This window comes from Amphiura filiformis, chromosome 17, assembly GCF_039555335.1.
Source record: "Amphiura filiformis chromosome 17, Afil_fr2py, whole genome shotgun sequence".
NCBI classification, from domain to species: Eukaryota; Metazoa; Echinodermata; class Ophiuroidea; order Amphilepidida; family Amphiuridae; genus Amphiura; species Amphiura filiformis.
Window position 1 is genome coordinate 31,477,116 of NC_092644.1, and position 19,495 is coordinate 31,496,610.

A 19,495-nucleotide genomic window follows, 5' to 3' on the forward strand; every position below is an offset into this window, starting at 1 on the left:
GAAAGTGGTTGAGAATATAATGTAAATAAAACTGGACCGAGTCACGGAGCCTTGAGGGACCCGTACAAAAGAGGGTGGGGATTGGAAATCGATCCATTGACAATCACAGATTGCACACGTTGAGAAACATAGGATGTAAACCAATTAAGTACAGTGTCTCTGATACCAAAACTACATTCAAGGCGCCTAAGGAGGATTGAATGGTCCAGCGTATCAAACGCAGCGCTGAGGTCTAGGAGTGAAGTGAGAGAGATTAACTTCTCATCAGAATTGGATAGCAAATTGTCCATGACACTCAGTACTGCGGTCTCCACGCTGTGGCCCTTCCTATACGCAGATTGGTTAATTTCCAACAAGTTATTCTCACATAGGTGTTGCTGTAGTTGACAAAGAACTACCTTTTCAAGAATTTTTGAGATGAATGGTAAGTTCGAAACTGGTCTAAAATTCTTAAGATCATTACAATCAAGCCCATTTTTCTTTAAAATAGGAACAATGATGGCCTGCTTGAATTGATCAGGAACAATACCGGATGCAAGAGACTCATTAATAATGCAAGTTAACAGGGGAACAAGATCATCGGCACACTGTTTCACAAGGTCGGTCGGCAGCGGGTCTAAGATACAACCTTTTGTAGGCATACTCTTTATCAGATCGGAGATTTCGTCTTCAGAGACAAGAGTAAATTGATCGAAAACCGGACCTTCATACACGCTAAATGATGGTGGAAGAGAGTGCCGAGAATCTAGTTCCTCCCGTAGATTGATGATCTTATTAGAAAAGAATTGACAAAAACGTTCTTGAAGTTCGTTTGGAGGAATGTTAGTTGGTAATGCAGAAGTTCTTGATTTTCCGAGAAGCTGGTTGGATACACTAAAAAGCTGCTTGGTAGAAAAGGTGTCAGAGTCAATTTTAGCAGTGTAAAATTGTCTCTTTTGCAGCTATAACATGTTGTGTAGCTTCGTTCCTCATGTTTATATACATTTCCTTATGAACAGTTAATTTTGTCTTACGCCACAGTCGTTCAGCACGTCTTCTACTACGCCGGGCATCTCTGACTTCAGCAGTCAACCATGGGGGGCAGATGGTCGGTCTCTTACACTACGAGTTTGCAATGGGGCATGTCGGTCCAGAACTTGACGAAGACCGTCATTGTAGGAATCGACTAGACCCACAATGTCCGAGTTCGGTACCTTTTCACAGATGCTGGAGGTCAACGCAGCTAAATCCATTTTAAGATCATCTAACTTAACAGCCCGTAGATTGCGCGAGGTCACGAGACGCTTTACCGGAGCTGGTCTAGAGATCGCGACATGTCCTAACACTGCAAAATGGTCCGATTTTCCCGGGTAAACATTTACATCATTGAAAGTGATGAGGCTATTCTCGTTGCGCACCACGACCCAGTCAAGTATACGCTTCTTAATATGCGTAGGTTTATCAACCAGCTGCTGAAGTCCAAAATCCAACAAAACACAATTTACGCGTTGAACTTGCCTGTCATTTATTAAGTCATCATAGTGGAGATTGAAATCCCCTATAAACGACAAATCACAATTGGAGTCAGCATATGAAGAGAGCATGTCAGTAAATTCACTCAAAAAATTGGGGAATGTCACCTCATCTTTCTTGTTGTGATGGAGTCTGTACAAACAAATGCACGTTGCCGAAAGCTGATTAATTGACAATTTCATTTCCACACTTTCAAAGGTACCGGTAGTATAAGTCAAGGCAGTAAATTTGACATTTTTTGACAGAGCGGATCTGATAATGAAAGCAATACCACCTCCTCTTTTACCACTACGAGGGAAAGAGTAAGAGTCATAACCATGAGGGGTCATTGCACTTTCATATGCTTCATCACCTTCTGCGTAAAGCCATGTTTCGGTCAACATCAAGATGTCGAGGTCATTATCAGAAATTATCTCAGAAATGTCAGTTGCTATTTGACGACAGGATTGTACATTGAAACACATCCATTTCAAATGGTCACGATTTATTTGATCAGGCTTACCAGATTTACGGTGGTAGCGTTTACGTGGTAGTCCTGTACCAATTTCAAGCGATCGAAGCTGAGTAACCAAATCCTTAGTCAAGCGTGCAGGCTGAATGGCCAACAATTGATCGCGACTGTATGATCCCGGTGGGGTCACTCAACTTGCAATAGGGTAAATTGGGGTAAATGGAACGGTGGGGTAAATGGAACGCTGAGAATACAATTCCCTCAATCAAGAAAAAAATTGGGCAACATCATACCGAGTGTTCCATTTACCCCAACGCCATACGTTCTGCTTTCGTTTCATACCCCAAGCGTGGGTTTACTCGGTATTTGAGTGGAAGAAAATCTCAAATGTTGTCACTGACCATGAAGTGGTGCTACGGTTCAGTGAACATTACTAATTTAAGGGTATTGATTCCTAAATATTTGAATGTTGTGCTGAGAGTTGTCTTACAATATTGGCAATATGTTTGTTATCTACAATAACGTAAATGTTTAAAACAATAAAATAGCAGATTTTAATGATGAAATTATGCAAATTAATATGCTAATTAGCTAATTAATTAGTTTGGTGTTCCATTTACCCCACAACAGCTCCACTTGGGGTAAATGGAACACGGTTGACTGACTACAAATATATATAACATGTTAATATTTTTTTTACTAATTGGTTTAATTATTATGAAATCATATACTACAAATAACTAATTCATGGTAGATTAGGCCTCCTATTGATTTTTTAAAAATCTCAAAAACCATTTTTTCTGTTATGTACCGAGAGAAAGTGTATTTTTACGTGGTATTTTACCATGTTTATAAAAAACATGAAAACAAAATTATTTTTGTTAATCTTTTGTTTAGTCACAAAATATATGTTAAATAAAATATTCTGATGTCTTTTCAATGTAAATATAGCTATGAATGTAGGCTCCTTGCAAGTAATGCCCCTTGTTCCAATTACCCATCCCACTGTTCCATTTACCCCAATTTGTTGGGGTAACTGGAACGCCATGACCATGCATGTATTTGGACCGATACAAGAAACAAAGCCATAAAATGGGAGTTTATCTGTTAAAACAAGTTGTAAAAACATATTATCTACTTATTGAAACAAATAAAAATCATATATGGATACCCTCCTGACCACAGAAAGTGATTCATTGCTTAAGCGTTCCATTTACCCCAATTTACCCTACTGACCGCACGATCGTTACCAAAATCAAGGAAAAAGGGGTCATTTTTAGGGCTTGTCCGCGGACAAAATTGTCCGTGAAATTTGAAAAATAGGGGTGTTTTATTGCACAAATGTCTGCGAAATTAAAAAAAAGGGGTTCTTATTATTTTCTCCCGATCCCGTGGCCAGATAAATAAATTACAGGAATAAATTTGGTTTCCTACTTTGTACTCATCCCGTGATCAATATTATTCTCGCTTCTGATTTATATGTAAGGGGTAGGCTACTACTTGAATTCTATGATGCCCTTGTTAATTACTGAAAAAAAACATTCATAGGCCTAAAAACCCTTCCTTGAAATAGGGTCAAAATTGCAAATGTGTCCTTGGAATCTAAAAAATAGAGGTGTTTCAGAGTGCCCTTTTGTCCTTGTTTTGGAGTAAAAAGGGGTAAAATTTCATGATTTGTCCTTGAAATCGACTGCGAAAGGGGGTAATTTGTACTTGTGGTAACGGTCCTACGTGTCCCCCCTGCCAGGGAGTGACCCCACCGGGTGTATGATATGCGTTGATCGTGACTAATCGGCCTGTATTCACACTGCTCAGGTTGTTGTTCAGGCATGTAAAATGGCGTAGGCCTATGCAATGTAGGGATGCATCGCGATGAGAATAAAATGGCCAGAACCAAAAGATGAAATCGTGCTACGGCCAAAAAGGACGCCCAAAAGAAGGAGCCCGCCATTCCAAACGTAATATCCAAATCTCACAGAGAAATTTGCACCAAAACGCACAAAAAAGACACAAACAGGCGGAGCATGAGATCACTCAAACCTCGCGGCAAGTGACCCGATGACCCAGATTATGTAATAATTCTTGGCAAAGAATTGCAAAATTAAAATTTGACCGAAATCATACATTATGTCTTATATAAATGTCTTCCATTTGAGGTGTATGAATTTCAACCGGAATAGCCCATTTCTAACCTTGCCACTTCCTATTTTTCCCTATCAATATGGAAACTTGATATGTGACCGTCCAGGTCGAAACGCTCGTAAAGTCGGCCCCTGGTCAAATTTGTTTTCTTCCGTGTTTAGAAAATATATATCATAAGCTTTACATTGATATATCATTTGACTTCAAACGATATCCAGAAACTTGTTAAACTTTGCTCCTTCAGTAAAAGGGTACATTATTTTGGCACTACATTATTTCTTTTTTCCACATTGCTGGTATTAAATATCAAATGGTCATAATTGGCGGTCACTTCAAATCATCCCCAACTGAACGAGGTTCAGGAATGTCCTCTCATTGTTAATTGTTGGGTAACCCACCACTTCAACAGGATTTTTTAAGCTTTTTACTAATGCTATACATAAGTATAAGCTTATTATCCTCTTCAACAATAGGATTAAAGATTGGTGTTTGACTGGACTAAAATGAGAAACATGTCGGACAAATATTAGGGACATATGAATACAACCTCTATGCATATTTTGCACTGTAACTCGAAATACAATTTGCCGACTTTACAAGCGGTTTGAGATGGATGGTCACATATTTGTGATAACGAAAAATATTTTTCTAAACAGAAACAGTATATAGGATTTGAAATGTATTTTGATCGGATTTTACTCCCTATTATGTATATTTTATCTTTACTTTTGTAAAAAGTGTTGAATTAAAATATAAACACAATTAATGTATTTTTGATGATGAAAAGATACAAATAAAATAATGAATTTTGTACATTCAATGTGTTTGTGTTAATTTATTTCATCACAGAATAAGGATACAGGTTTTTTTTACAGTCCAACCTTATTTATCCGGCCATGATGCCAGGATAAGAGAAAATCTGGATGAGTGAATTAAGTGTAATCGTTCATTGAATATCCAAAAGTGATTTTTTTTTTTTTTGCTCAATATGAGAATATTGGCAACAACAAGGAAAAGATGATATTTCGGTTGTATACTGCATTTTGCAATGCTCAGGACCTCTTTCCAATGCTTCAATGCATGCAAGTATGATGTAAAAAGCATTGATGTGTTTTTTATGAAGATCACTTGAAACTGTCCAGGAAGGGAGGTAGGACCGACTGTCACCAGATGCAAATTTTTTGTTAGTTGTTAGAGAGCTTGCGATTTCCAAATGCTGTGATCTATTCAAATTCACTCTCCTGTATGAGCCAGTTTTGACAGTTTTTTTTTCCGCATGTATGAAATTAATGTTATTTAACAATATATTAAACTGTACTTAAAGACCAAGCCAAAGGATTAATATCGTTATGAATTCGGCAGACGGCCAAATCCGGATTCGTCTTTTGGTAAATTCATTTTACGCATGCATTACTTTTGAATTTGAGAACAAGGGATCAATGCTGTACATAATAGAGGGCAGCATATCAATTTGTTAACGGAGATCAGATGATAACAGCATAGTAAGTATTCAAAAGAGGGCAGTATACAGGGTTAGCTAACGGTGCATCGCAGTACGGTCAACGACGATAACCGTTAAAAAGTCGATATGCTGCCCTCTGTAGGCAAAGTATTGATCCCTTGTTCTCAAATTCAAAAGTAATGCATGCATGAAATGAATTTACCAAAAGCCGAATCCGGATTCGGCCATCTGCCGAAATCATAACGATATAATGAACACACGAAGGAAAGCCAAACTTTTTGTAAGAAATCAGTATAATAAACAGGCATGGGACTACGCATTTATGAAAAAGTCTGGAAAAGCTGGAAAAGCGCGTAAAATTGGACAAAAATGGGCTGAAAATAAATAAAACTGCAGGAATTTTGACATCAAAAAAGACTGGTTCCAGAGTTTTGACTGGAAATTCTCATGCCTGAATAAAGCAAGAGTGAGGTGTGAAAATTTGACTTCATTCATACGGGCAGTTCATACGTATAGATTGTCCATTGAAATGTGTGTGAGATTGGCCGTATAAAAATTAAGATGGCAATTTGAAATTGACATTTTGTACGTTGTTCATGCAACACGCCTAATTTTCACCATGCAAAGGTCTCATTTTGAAAGTAAAGTCATGATATATGGATGTAGTGGTCCTAAATCTACTATTTGTTTTTTGGCAACCATAATATTTGGGAAGCACTGAAATACAATTGAATGTACTAGATGCCACAGTAATGTGTTTTACCAAACACGAATATCTATGCCCGTGACCACACCTAACCCCCTTCCCCTATTCACAAACGAAAAACTTGGTGAGCACCATGTGAAAGCACTTGTTTTAAGCTTTCATTTGATATACATGTAATGCTCCTAACACTGGACTGGCCCACACTCTCTCTAATACCCTACCAAGCCTTCACTCTCTTTTATACCTCCATCAGACCATCACTCTCTCTAAAACACCACCAGACTGGACCACACACTCTCTCTTATACACCATCAGACCCTCACTCTCTCTTATACTCCACCAGACCATCACTCTCTCTGAAACACCACAAGACTGGACCACACCCTCTAATACCCCACCAGACCCTCACTCTCTATAATACCACACCAGACCCTCACTCTCTCTTATACTACAGCAGACACTCACTCGCTCTAAAACATCACCAGACTGACCCATACTCTCTCTAATACCCCACCAAGCCTTCATTCTCTCTTATACTCACTATACACTCACTCTCTCTAGAACACCACCATACTGGCCACACTCTCTCTAATACCCTACCAAGCCTTCACTCTCTCTTATACCCCATCAGACCATCAATCTCTCTAAAACACCACCAGACTAGCACACACTCTCTCTAATACCCTACCAAGCCTTCTCTCTCTTATACCCCATCAGACCCTCGCTCTCTCTAAAACACCACCAGCCTGGACCACACTCTCTCTAATACCCCACCCCTTAACCAACCACACCCCTTGTCCCATCATGACAACCTTTGGAGGTGGTCCAAGGAACCAAAATCAAAATGCCTACACATTCCCTTTTCAGGGAGTTTTTGTCAAGTGATGAGTTTCCTTGACGTACGATTCAGACCTTGATCATTGCAAACACAGGTAGCTAACAAAATACTACTTATTGAGCTACACTGTGTTAATATGTCGTACCTAGTTTGATTTTTAAAGACTTTAGACTTTGACCTCTGGGGATGCGGCTAACATAGAATACATCTACGGTCATGGGTCATCATTGTACCAGCCTTTTGAGGTGGTCCAAGGCACCAATATCAAAATGCCTACACATTCCCTTTTAAGGGAATTTTTGTCAAGTGATCAATTTCCTTGACGTACGATATGGGCCGTTATCATTGCAAATAATAATAATAATAATAAACAGACACTTAATATAGCGCATTATTACGAAGAGCCTCAATGCGCTTTACAACAAAATATACAAGCACGAAAACTTGGTGAGCACCATGTGAAACCCCTTGTTTTAAACTTTCATTTGATATACATGTAATGCTCATAACACTAGACTGGCCCACACTCTACCAAGCCTTCATTCTCATTTATACCCCACCAGACCCTCACTCTCTCTTAAACACTACCAGACTGGACCACACTCTCTCTGATACCCCACCAGACCCTCACTCTCTCTTATACTCCACCAGAAACTCACTCGCTCTAAAACACCACCAGGCTGACCCATATACTCTCTCTAACACCCCACCAAGCCTTCACTCTCTCTTATACTCCACTATACACTCACTCTCTCTAAAACACCACCAGACTGGCCCACACTCTCTCTTATACCCTACCAAGCCTTCACTCTCTCTTATATCCCATCAGATCATCAGACCATCAATCTCTCTAAAACACCACCAGACTGGACCACACTCTCTCTAACACCCCACCAGACCCTCACGCTCTCTTATAGGCCTACTCCACCATATACTCGCTCTAAAACACCACCAGACTGGCCCACACTCTCTCTAATACCTCGCCAGACCCTCACTCTCTCTTATACCCCACAAGACCATCACTCTCTCTAAAACACCACCAGACTGGACCACAGTCTCTCAAAAACCCCACCAGACCCTCACTCTCTCTTATACTCCACCAGACACTTACTCGCTCTAAAACACCACCAGGCTGACCCATACTCTCTCTAATACCCCACCAAACCTTAACTCTCTCTTATACTCCACTATACACGCACTCTCTCTAAAACACCGCCAGACTGGCCCACACTCTCTCTAATACACTACTAAGCCTACACTCTCTCTTATACCCCATCAGACCCTCACTCTCTCTTAAACACCACCAGACTTGACCACACTCTCTCTTATACCCCACCCCTTAACCAACCACACTCCTTGTCCCATCATGACAACCTATTGAGGTGGTCCAAGGAACCAAAATCAAAATGCCTACACATTCCCTTTTAAGGGAGTTTTTGTCAAGTGATCAGTTTCATTGACGTACGATTCAGATCTTTATCATTGCAAACACAGGTAGATAACAAAATACTACCTATTGCGCTACACCGTGTTAATAGGTCGTACCTATTTTGCTTTTAAAAGCCTTTGAACTTTGACCTCTGGGTTTGCGGCTACCACAGAATACATCTAGGGTCATGGATCATCATTGTACCAAGTATGAACACTGAGGGCGCTGTAGTGCTTGAGCTAGGGCTGTTTGAAATTTTACACATATTGCTCCTTGTAGCTCATGACCCTTGCCCTCTGGGGTCGATGTTACCTCAAAAAATATCCAAGGGTCATGGTCCATCATTGTATCAAGTATGAACCCTGAGGGCGCTATAGTTCTTCAGCTAAAGCTGTTTTAAAAGTTTACACATATTGCTTCCTGTAGACTATGACCTTTGACCTCTGGGGTAGTGGCTCCCATAGGTTACTTCTAGGGGTCATGGGCCATCATTGTACCAAGTATAAACCCTGAGGGCGCTGTAGTTTTCGAGCTAGAGCTGTTTGAAATTTTTCACATATTGGCCCCTGTAGCCCGTGACCTTTGACCTCTGGGGTCGAGACTACCCTACGAAATTTCCTGGGGTCATGGGCCATCACTATACCAAGTATGGGCCCCGCGGCTACTTTAGTTCTTGAGCTAGAGGAGTGCAAAGGCGTGGTCTTAAGAAGATGAAGGAGAAGGAGAAGGCGAAGGCGAAGAAGTCGAAGACTAAACACAACAAATACAATATCTATGCCCCGTTGCACGGGCATAGATAATGAATACAAAACCCACCCAAGTCCATACTGTGGCCAAATTGAGTTAAGCATGGGAATTTGTTGCTATGCATAGGCCTGTCATATGTATGAAAAAACAACTCAAATTCATCCACTGTGTCTATTGAACATGTGAAAAATAGCATGTATGAAAGAATCACCCAAGTCCATGATTTGAGTCTCGTAACACATTGATTGAAATCCAATATGTATAAAAGTCCGCTTGTCCGCACATTCATTGCTGGAGAGTGACTTTTGAAAAAAAAAATGGGTTTATTCACGGCAAGTGTGTGGTTTTTATTACACGGCAGAATGCTTGTCAACATTATACATACCTGTGTGCTTTATTTTGTATTATCTTACTAGTGGTAATCTCATTCAAACATTGTTGTCTTTGTATATGATTCAAAAAACCACCCAAGTCCAAAATTTAAAATGAACCCCACGAAGTCCCTGGAATGCTAATCGTCATACTTAATACAGTTTAACCTACTCATTTGCACGTAAAACTTACCATAGGCCTATTGACCAGGTAAATATAACCGAAGGAATTAAAATGATACACATGTTTTTCTCTCAAAATCACTTCCCATGGACTTGGGTGGGTTTTGTATTCAATTAATTTTAAGCATGCTGTATTGAAGTAGATAAGACCCGCTGACCACTATATTTCAAGGGCTTCGCCCTATTGTGACCAGATCAGATGTTAGTCTTTGTTCCTGCTGCCTTTTTGAAGCAGCGCCCCTGGGCGATGCTTCCCTATTTAATTTCACCCAATACAAATGGCTTACGATTTTGGCTATATCCCACAACTTTTTGATACACCATTGACAATGCACAGCGGCGAGCTTCTAGCACGATCGGGTACCTTATGCAGCGTAGCCGCATGCCCACTCTCTATTTGTCATGGGTTTGTTTTACATATGTCAGTAACTGACTGAGAAAGAGATTAGGCCTACATGAGAGTGAAACCCCCATAATGCATTGCGAGTCAACCATACTAGTGACTGAGCAACAGCTGTTACGTCATCATTAATTTTTCATGTTGGTCGTCAGCATGGTCAGTTGATATAAACAGTCTTATCTCACAACTCCCGTATTTTGCGTGTGAGTATAGGCTTAGATGTAGTTCACAGTATTCAGTGGAATAAACGAATTGGAGTTGACAATAATGTGGTCATGCATGTTAGCGATTGAGCGCCAAATAAACTTGTTCTGCATAAAATGTTGTCAATTAGACCCAAGGAAACGAATGCCTTGGTTATCGATGGCAAAGCATTCTTCAATCTTCGGATGATTGATGTATATAGGGGTGCTCATGATTGTAGTTTAATGGAGACGATGGGGTCAAAAACTAGGTAGAAAATGTTATTTTATCGTACCGCCAGTTCATGTCATGTCATGATTGTACTTTGATAGAGGACGGGAGTAAAAAACTTTGATCAAAAAGTGTTATAAACACAAGGAAAAGCAAGGTTATCGGAAATATGATCATACACGATACAAAATATACATGGGGGTCTGGTTGGAGGTATACAGGGATGTGTGTACGGTTCGTACCTTTTCAGCGATTTTGGTATATGGGTGGGTTTTAAGTGCATTGGACCAATATTTAAATGATAAATCCTTGGCGCTGCTTAACCCTTTTAAAGGTTTTTTTTTATTCTTCTTGGAACCGAGACTAGCAATATGTTTGTTTTAAACGCCGTATAAACGTACGGTCCACACAGCACATATGGAACATCGCAATCTCTCTATATTAAAAACATACTTGTGCATTATTTCCCCAAGTGAATTTCTTAAATAGTGTAGTAATTCCCTAAGGGCTTGGATAGCGACGATTGCACAATATTTTTGTGGGACCTGAGAGCACATCAGACACACCAAACTGCAATCAGAATATGAGGAATATCAAATCATTTTGACTTTTTTAAATTTGCAATATAATACAAATTTTATGGCAAATTATAAAAATTGATATTTTTTACATTTAACAGTCCTCAAAGTAAAGTTTATAACTTGAATGATATGTACTTCAAGTGTATGTAGCCCGGGGGTGCCAGTTGAACCGTCAATGAAGTCATCACCGACCAAAATTTCGCGGTAAAAGGGTATCTTTTTAAGCATAGGCCTCGTACCGCGGGGGACGAGAAAAGGGTCTCAATTTTGGTGTTTTCTGGAAAAAAAGGGTACCTTTTTTACAATAGATATGTCGGCGTTTTGGGTTCATGAAAAATCAAAGTCCAGCATTTGACGTCAGCCGCTGTTTTCGTTCCTGATTGTAAACAACTTCTTACTTCCGGGTCTGTAAGTGTAATAGGCTATATTAGTCTTGTGCCCGGTCCTGTACCATGATTAAAACTCGGTGATGTTTGTGCATGCTGCCGAGCGGGCTGCGTAGAGACGGGCGTAGAGACTACGAATTTTGTACAAGGTACAGATACTGTGTAATCGGAATGGATTACGACATACGCTTGACTGCTGAACCAGATATGACAGGAACCATGCCTTTTGGAAATCGTGAAGTGACATTTGCCATCGCTGTTTGTCACCAGCAAAACCGAAGTTAAACGGGGAAAAAAGTGCTTTATATTTCAGATTTCAGAGCTTAGCGCGGATCATGGATTCGGCCCGGGATTCAGCACTGAAATCAAAGGTAAATAGCTACGCTTATTAAGAAAATGCAATCACGTTTTTCTTCGCTTTTGCTGATGTTTCTTGCTTTCTACTCCCGGGTTTCTACTTCCGATTGTGTGCCGCGGGTTGTGTACCATTCAAAAACAATGAAATGATTGCAGCTTGTTTGTTGTGTATGACCACAATTTTGTGTTAAGGATGATATTCCAGGCTATTTCATATTATAACAGAAATTGTATGTAAAGGGATTGGAAATACACTAGGTAAATATTGCTTTCTACCTTCGTCAGTGAAAAGGGTCATTGGGACATGTAAGGTCAGTGATATGGGTACCTTTGTTTGCACCATGGCTGTGGTCAGTGATTTGGGTATCCTTTTTTTTTAGCAGGTCAGTGGTAAGGGTTACCTTTCAGCCCTTGGGCATGTCAGTGTTTTGGGTGAAAAATAAAAGTGTCTGGTCAGTGATGACAACATGCAATGGTATATGAGTGGCACCCCCGGGGTATGTAGCTGGGAGGAAAAAACGTCCATCATGTAAACTTTTGACCTTTCATTTAGCCTAAAAAGAGCTTAATATTTTAGATCATATCTTACTATTTAGACACAAAGTGAACACACAAGACACATATCATTTTTTTCCTTAATGCCCCTGCATTTATTCTATAGTAAAACTTTGCAGAAAACGTAACACTCTTACAAAGTTGTATAACAAATTACATGTATGAAGCCCCACTGTTCCTGCTATAAAATACAAAAATTGGTACTGATATCTTTTTTGTTTCATACAAACATACAAATACAGCTTTTACCCTACAACCAAATATTTACTCGGCAGTGACTGTATTTCCGTACAAATAAAGGCACTAAAGATAGCTGTGTAAAGAACAGTCAATAAACCTTGTTAAGCTGTTGTTAGTAATGAATTGCAAAAACAGTTATAATAAACCTAGTTACAAGCTGTTTTAAACACTTATAAACCTAGTTACAAGCTGTTTAATCATGGTTTGGCACAAAACTAACCCAATTGGAAACAACAATCAAGTTAAGTAAAGGGAGTGCAGGTTAGGATGATTATATAAAGTATATAAAACAGGTTTTAGCTAAACGGTTGGAAAGGTGGCTGTTAATTTGGGTGTAATATCCTTTTCTCTCTCTTTTGCATATAAAAAAAATCAGCCTGATACAAAATACATATAACAATAATAGGCAATGCACTTTTCAGGAGGAAGAAAAAAAAAACCAACAACTCTAAACAATGCAGGAATATGATAATTGTTGATAATAATATGATACAAATTTTTCATACAAAAACAAGTCATAATGGTTGGGCAGTGCATTTCAATACAACTATAAAATATACACAAAACAACACTGGCAAAAATACAAGAACTTGATACCCCTTGAATGTTATTGGGTCCCCTTCCAGGCAACACCCCCCTTCTCCAAAAAAATCCTTTGGCTTGGTCTTTAAGTACAGTTTAACTTTTGATATTGCCAATAACTTAGCTTGGTACACTAAATGTTCCATTCTGTGATGCAACTTGCATCTCACATTTTTTCAAACGTCACAATTCTTCATTGAAGAAAATCTTGCTGTGTCTATGACCTTTGACCTCCCTAATTAGTATTTTTGATCCAAATCAGAATTTTAAAGATTAACAAAAAATTGTAATACTGCTTCATTCTCACATTCAAAATATCAAGGGGTAACATTTCTGTATCTTGCCCAGTTCAAAATGAATACAATAAAAAAAACAAAAGGAAAAATATTAAATACTGACATATTCTATGATACAAAATAACTAAGCAACATGCCCATATATGGTGCATAATGTGTGTGTTTTAGGGTATGTATGTACACAATGGACCAACATCTTATAAAACTACAACAAGAAAAAGAATAGTTTTATCTTTACATATTATACTATACACAATATATTATTAAGCCCACACTCGGTGTGCTTTTTTTGCATATTCTTTCATCTTGTCATCACTATAAACTTTCCAAAATTGAAATAAATTTTTGTCTTCGCATAAATTGGTATAAAATTCACTTTTTCTTAACAAGAAAATGTGTCATTGATCATTGACAAATTTGGAAGTAAACCATTGCATGTTGAATATATAATATTTTTACAAAATTGACAACATAGTTTTAAAAACAACTTGCCAATCAATCATCCATATTCAAATTTTAAGGTATAATACCAATTAATGAGCTGTATAAAACTTACATGATTGATTTCATTTACTTAAGTTGTTAAATTGTCCATAATTGAACTGATTTTTTGCTTCTTTGCATAAATTGATAAAATTCACTCTTTCTTAAAAAGAAAATGTGTCATAATTAATCCAATTTAGAAGTACATCATCGCACATTGATTATATAAGTTTTAAAAACATGATCTGCCAATTAATCATTCAATTCAAATTCAACGTATAATACCCATGAGCTGTATAAGATTTACATAATTGATTTGATTTTTAAAATTTGGCAGCAGTGATTTTTATCTTTAAAAATCTTCCATCTTAACACTGATAAAAACCAACATATTTAAAAAGTTTTAAAACAATACGTCACAAAATTTAAAATCAGGTGTAAAAGCTTAAAAACCAGTGTGCAAACATCCAAAAAGATACATAAATCATGGAATTTTAATATCCAACAGTAAAGCAACCTTCTGAAATCATCAAATGCTGTTTTCAAACACAACATATGCATGTAGTAATAGTCCAGGGGACAAATTCTCATAACACTATCATAATATCTTAGATGGCCTGTATCACCTTCAATGTACTACACTGCTGCTTGCCATTATGTAAAACCTTAAGGTTATGACCACATCACCTGGAAATATGGTTAGTTGCACTGACATGATGCTCGTAAGTTTATGTAAATCTGCGACCCCACGGGCTGTCTTAAAGAGGAAGCCCTGTCAGACCAGTTCTTCTGGGGCGAACCAAACCTGCCTGGTTATTAAAATAATCAGTGACAAGGTGATCTATTAGGTACTTATCGATGTAATAACATTAAACATCATTTAGCACCTGTCTAATTCAGAGATAACCTTGTCACTGATTAATTTGATTACCAGGCAGGTTTGATTCACCCCAGGAGAACTGCTCTAACAGGGTTTCCTCTTTAATCGCCTCTATTGAGTGGCCTTTGTCACTGGTATACAGTGCAGTTCCACACAATGGCAACTTGGCGACACAGTACATGGATACAGTGCAGTTCCACACAATGGCAACTTGGCGACACAGTACATGGAATGTGATACATCCCTTTAAGATATAACATATGATATTGTAAGAGAATTTTGCCTTTGAAGTCTTCAATTTCATGATACATTGTGTGATGTGTGCATGATCGTGCCGTGTGCAAGTAATCATTTCCGTTTGTGTGCTGCTTGCTCTATAAAAGCCGTCTAAAAACAGGAAACTATCTATAAACAATAAACCATTGTTTAAGATGAGCTAATCGGAGTATACATGGATATATCAAGGGTTAAATGCTATACAACTTGCAACTTTACTGTATAATTGTCACATGCCAGGTTTGTGAAACTATTATATAGAACAATGGTCTATTGTTTGCAAAATGGTTTCAAACCAATAATACAGGATCAGTGAGAAGTACTTCATGTGTTCTTATCATTACAACATATCAATAATAACTACTTTTTGCCCCAAACAATCTACTAGTATTACTATCTTTGTAGTTTCAATGTGGGTTTCACAAAATCAAAGCTCGCCATTTGTTGTAAACAAATGTACTTTGTTCATGAAAGTTCATCTGTGTTGGTATAAATCATGATTTTGATTTTAACTTTTGACCCAAACACAAAGAATTAATTTCTACCTCGGATCAAGTCAAAGGTCAAATAGATCACTCGCCGATGAAAGATGGAGTACCATCTGACAATTCTGAGGTAGGAATTAATTCCTTTTGTTTGGATCGAAAGTTTAAATCAAAATCAAAAATGTACTTTGTATACATTTTTTCACAAAAAAATGTATTTTGTATACATTTTTCCCCCCAAAATAAATTATTTCAAAATTATTTGACAGACATCAGCGATTAAGATACTGAGTGTATCATAATACAGACAGTATCTAAGGCTATTCCAGATAAAATCCATACACCTTCTATGGAAGACATGACCTTAATCTTCTACAGAGGGGGTGTGAATTTCAAATGGGGTTACCTCAATGGGTGACTCCATTTGGAATCAACACCCCCCTGTGTGTGAGATTAAGGTCATGTCTTCCATAGGTGTATGGATTTTAACTGGAATAGCTAGCCCATTTTAACATATAGGGCAAAACACTTTAATTAAATAGTATTCTAAGTCACAAAACTATCTTTGGAAACAAAAAGTTGCAAACCCACATGAACTACAGCTGGTTATACTTATCAATATGAAGCATACTTTACAAAAAAAAACACAATCTAAAATTTGGTCAAGCAATAATTTTTTTATAAGAATGGCAAAATATGTGTAGTTACAATACAACGATCAATAAAAAGTTTTTTCTGTTCATGTTTACACTGTCGTAAAAATTGACCAATAATATTCCGTCTTAAAAAGACCAACCCTTTCTCCATTATGTACAGTATTGTCATCTTTTTTCTTCTCTATTTGTCCATCTCATCCGTCATGCATATGGTGTTTATATTTATGTACAAAATATAACAAATACAATAATAAATGTTGGCCTGCAATATGGTTTAAATACAAGTGCTACTAACGCAGCGTTTACTCTTAAGTACTTTTTTATATAAAAATATGGCCTATTCTTTACACAAGGCTACTGTTCGCAATGCTCCTCCACAATTCTGTTTGGAAAAACAAACTAGAAACAACAAGAAATAAACAAAAGTGTTGTGCTTTATACAATTTAAAGAGAATTCTGGAAGTTTTGGTCCAGAAATTTTAAGACAAAAAAAATCAGAAACAAGTTTTTCTAAATAAATTAAACTAGGAATTGATTGTTTCTTAACTGGAAAATGAAGGGAATGATGAAGTAATTGATTGCTTCAATATTTTTTAAAATACGGGTTCTGATCAAATCTACAAATTTAAGAAACGGATAAAAACATGGAAATTTGTTTGTTACAAATTGAAGGTTAAAACATTAAACAATGGCAGCATATTTTGCATTTCTTTATTTTAAAGGCACAATAGAATCGCTGTGTTATCATTTTCAAACCAATCATAAACATGATTATGAACTTTGATTTCCAATAAATCCCATGTCATGATTATTACAGATTTGTTAAGATTCCAGAGCAACAACTACCCCCAAAAATATTTTAGCACCAATCCAAAAAAATAATTTTTCTTTAAAGGGAGCGGGGTCAATTTGCTCGTACAAATTCTCTTTTGTTTCGTACTGGAATTTCAGTATCGTGGAAGATTGACATTTACGACACTATCTGCACCAAACAATAGTAGTATCTTAGTAACAAAACTGTTTACATTTATACAAATAACATCCTTTCTTTTTTTGAGTTACATAATTTATAGAAGTACTAATGCACATGATTATTACTATAGTGTACTTTTTGTGTTGAGATTAGTTTGTAGAGGAATTTCTCTGCTGAACATCAACAATTTTTTAAACCTATACGTCATTTTATATTTCAAAGTGGTCTTACTCTTTCTTGCTTCAAGGTTTAGCAACCATTTCCAAATAGTAAGTCATTCTTTACGTGGAGAGTACAAAGTACTTTCATCAATTTCAAGGCGTAACTGCTTAATAAATCCGCAATAAAACCAACCCCTAAAATCAGGCAATTTCTGACTACGATTTGTTTTTTTACAAAAATCATACTGTACTGTATGGAATGTAATATACAAAATTTGCATTCAAATTAAAATATTTCCTTTGATTTTACACCATTATCAATAAACCTGATCATATGGACTCTTTTAGGTCTACCTGAACCAACACGATTAGAGACTGCGCGATTCGTAATTAAGTACTGTAGAATTAAGTTAAAATGCGCACTACGTCTCCAGTCATCAGTCAACAAAATATATACATTTCAAGGGGGGATTCAATCAACACAAAAAGTACAGTATAGTTTATAACCACATTTCATATAGATATCGCTACACATCTTAGAGATATATGCTTTTTCCTGGAGACTGATGGTTATACTGTGGTAAGAGCTGCGGGGGACTTGAGATCCCTTCTGAGCCCGACCAGTCAGCAGATTGCGGCGAAGAGCTCGACCACTGCCCCGGTGATTCGGGCGATGGAGTTGGAAAGTGCTCCAGATATGGAACTGATGGGATGTGGGTTGGAGTGTTGTCCCCGCTTGCCATGCCGCCGTTACTATGTTGCGAGGGAGGTGTGGGGTATTTCTCCATCACCATCATTGATTGGGCATGTTGATTTGGAATCTGCGTGTTATGCGTGGCATACTTCTGCATGTGCCGTGCTTCATTTCCGCTAAGTCTACGGGCGGGCGATTTATGTCCTTTTATCATTTCTCTACCGTGCCCGTGATTGTTTATGTGACCGTTCATATGGCCATTTGTTGCATATGGGGAATTGGGATGGTGTGCATATGGAGAATTAGGGTGTTGCCTTTGTACTTGTCCATTGTGGGGATTATGGGGACTTCCGTACGGAGAAGCTTTAGCCGGCGACATTGTCGGCGGAGGGCTTGTTGACGCAGAGACAGCTGTGGCGGCAAGAGAATGTGTGCTGGGAGCTTGGTGCACAATTTGAGGTATATTGGGCTGTGATGTTGCCAGTTGCATAACAGACTCCTCGTTCTCGTGCGTGCCATTTCTCCATGTCCGTGCCTGGACTGGGTGAGCCGAGGCGACGGCTCCGATGTCGGCACCAATGTCCGCCACTCCGTCGGTCATACTCTTCCGATTGTGCTCATGCATAGAGTTGATATGTGTAGCGCCCCCATGTGCTCCAATCATTGCGTTAGTGTCCATGCACTGTTGATTGTGATGAGGCATATGGCCATTTGTGGCCTGATAATCACCGCATGCTTCCACCATGTGCTGCGGTGTTGAGTTCTGTGAATACACCGACAGTGGTGGTGGAGGAGTCCTATCATAACAATGAGGCGGTGATAATGAAGCTGTCGGTGACAGCGTTGGTGGCATATCTGCGGAAGACCCTCTCTTTTTGCGAGGGCGCTTCTGCTTACCATTATGCCGATGGCCATTTACCATCTGGCCATTATGCATGTCCATGCCATGTGATTTTGAACGTTTCTTTTTGGCACCTGGTTTTGAGTGCTGCATATAACCGTTGATCATGCGCATATCTCCATTATGCATGTCACCCGGGCTTGCGATGGAACCATTTGGTGACAAGGCTCCTGGACTGGTGCAAACAACCTTGTACGAGTCGAGCAGGTTGACGATATCCTGGTAGCGTGCATCCATAGCTGCATCGCGTGGTGATAAATCAAGGTGGTCGCTGATTTCACGGTTTGCATAATGATCCAGTAGCAGCTTGACCGCTTCAAAGTGACCTTCTATG

The 19,495-nt window shown here is 38.4% G+C and overlaps 1 protein-coding gene across 1 annotated transcript in view; it reads right to left on the bottom strand.

Moving 5' to 3' along the window:
• Positions 1 to 12,605: 12,605 nt before the first annotated feature.
• The window catches only part of LOC140137628 (uncharacterized), an 84,260-nt gene continuing 77,370 nt past the window's right edge, over positions 12,606 to 19,495 (bottom strand). The window contains 1 exon segment of the mRNA XM_072159366.1: positions 12,606 to 19,493. Within this exon segment, the coding sequence (XP_072015467.1) occupies positions 18,103 to 19,493 (1,391 nt within the window). The 3' untranslated portion in view covers positions 12,606 to 18,102.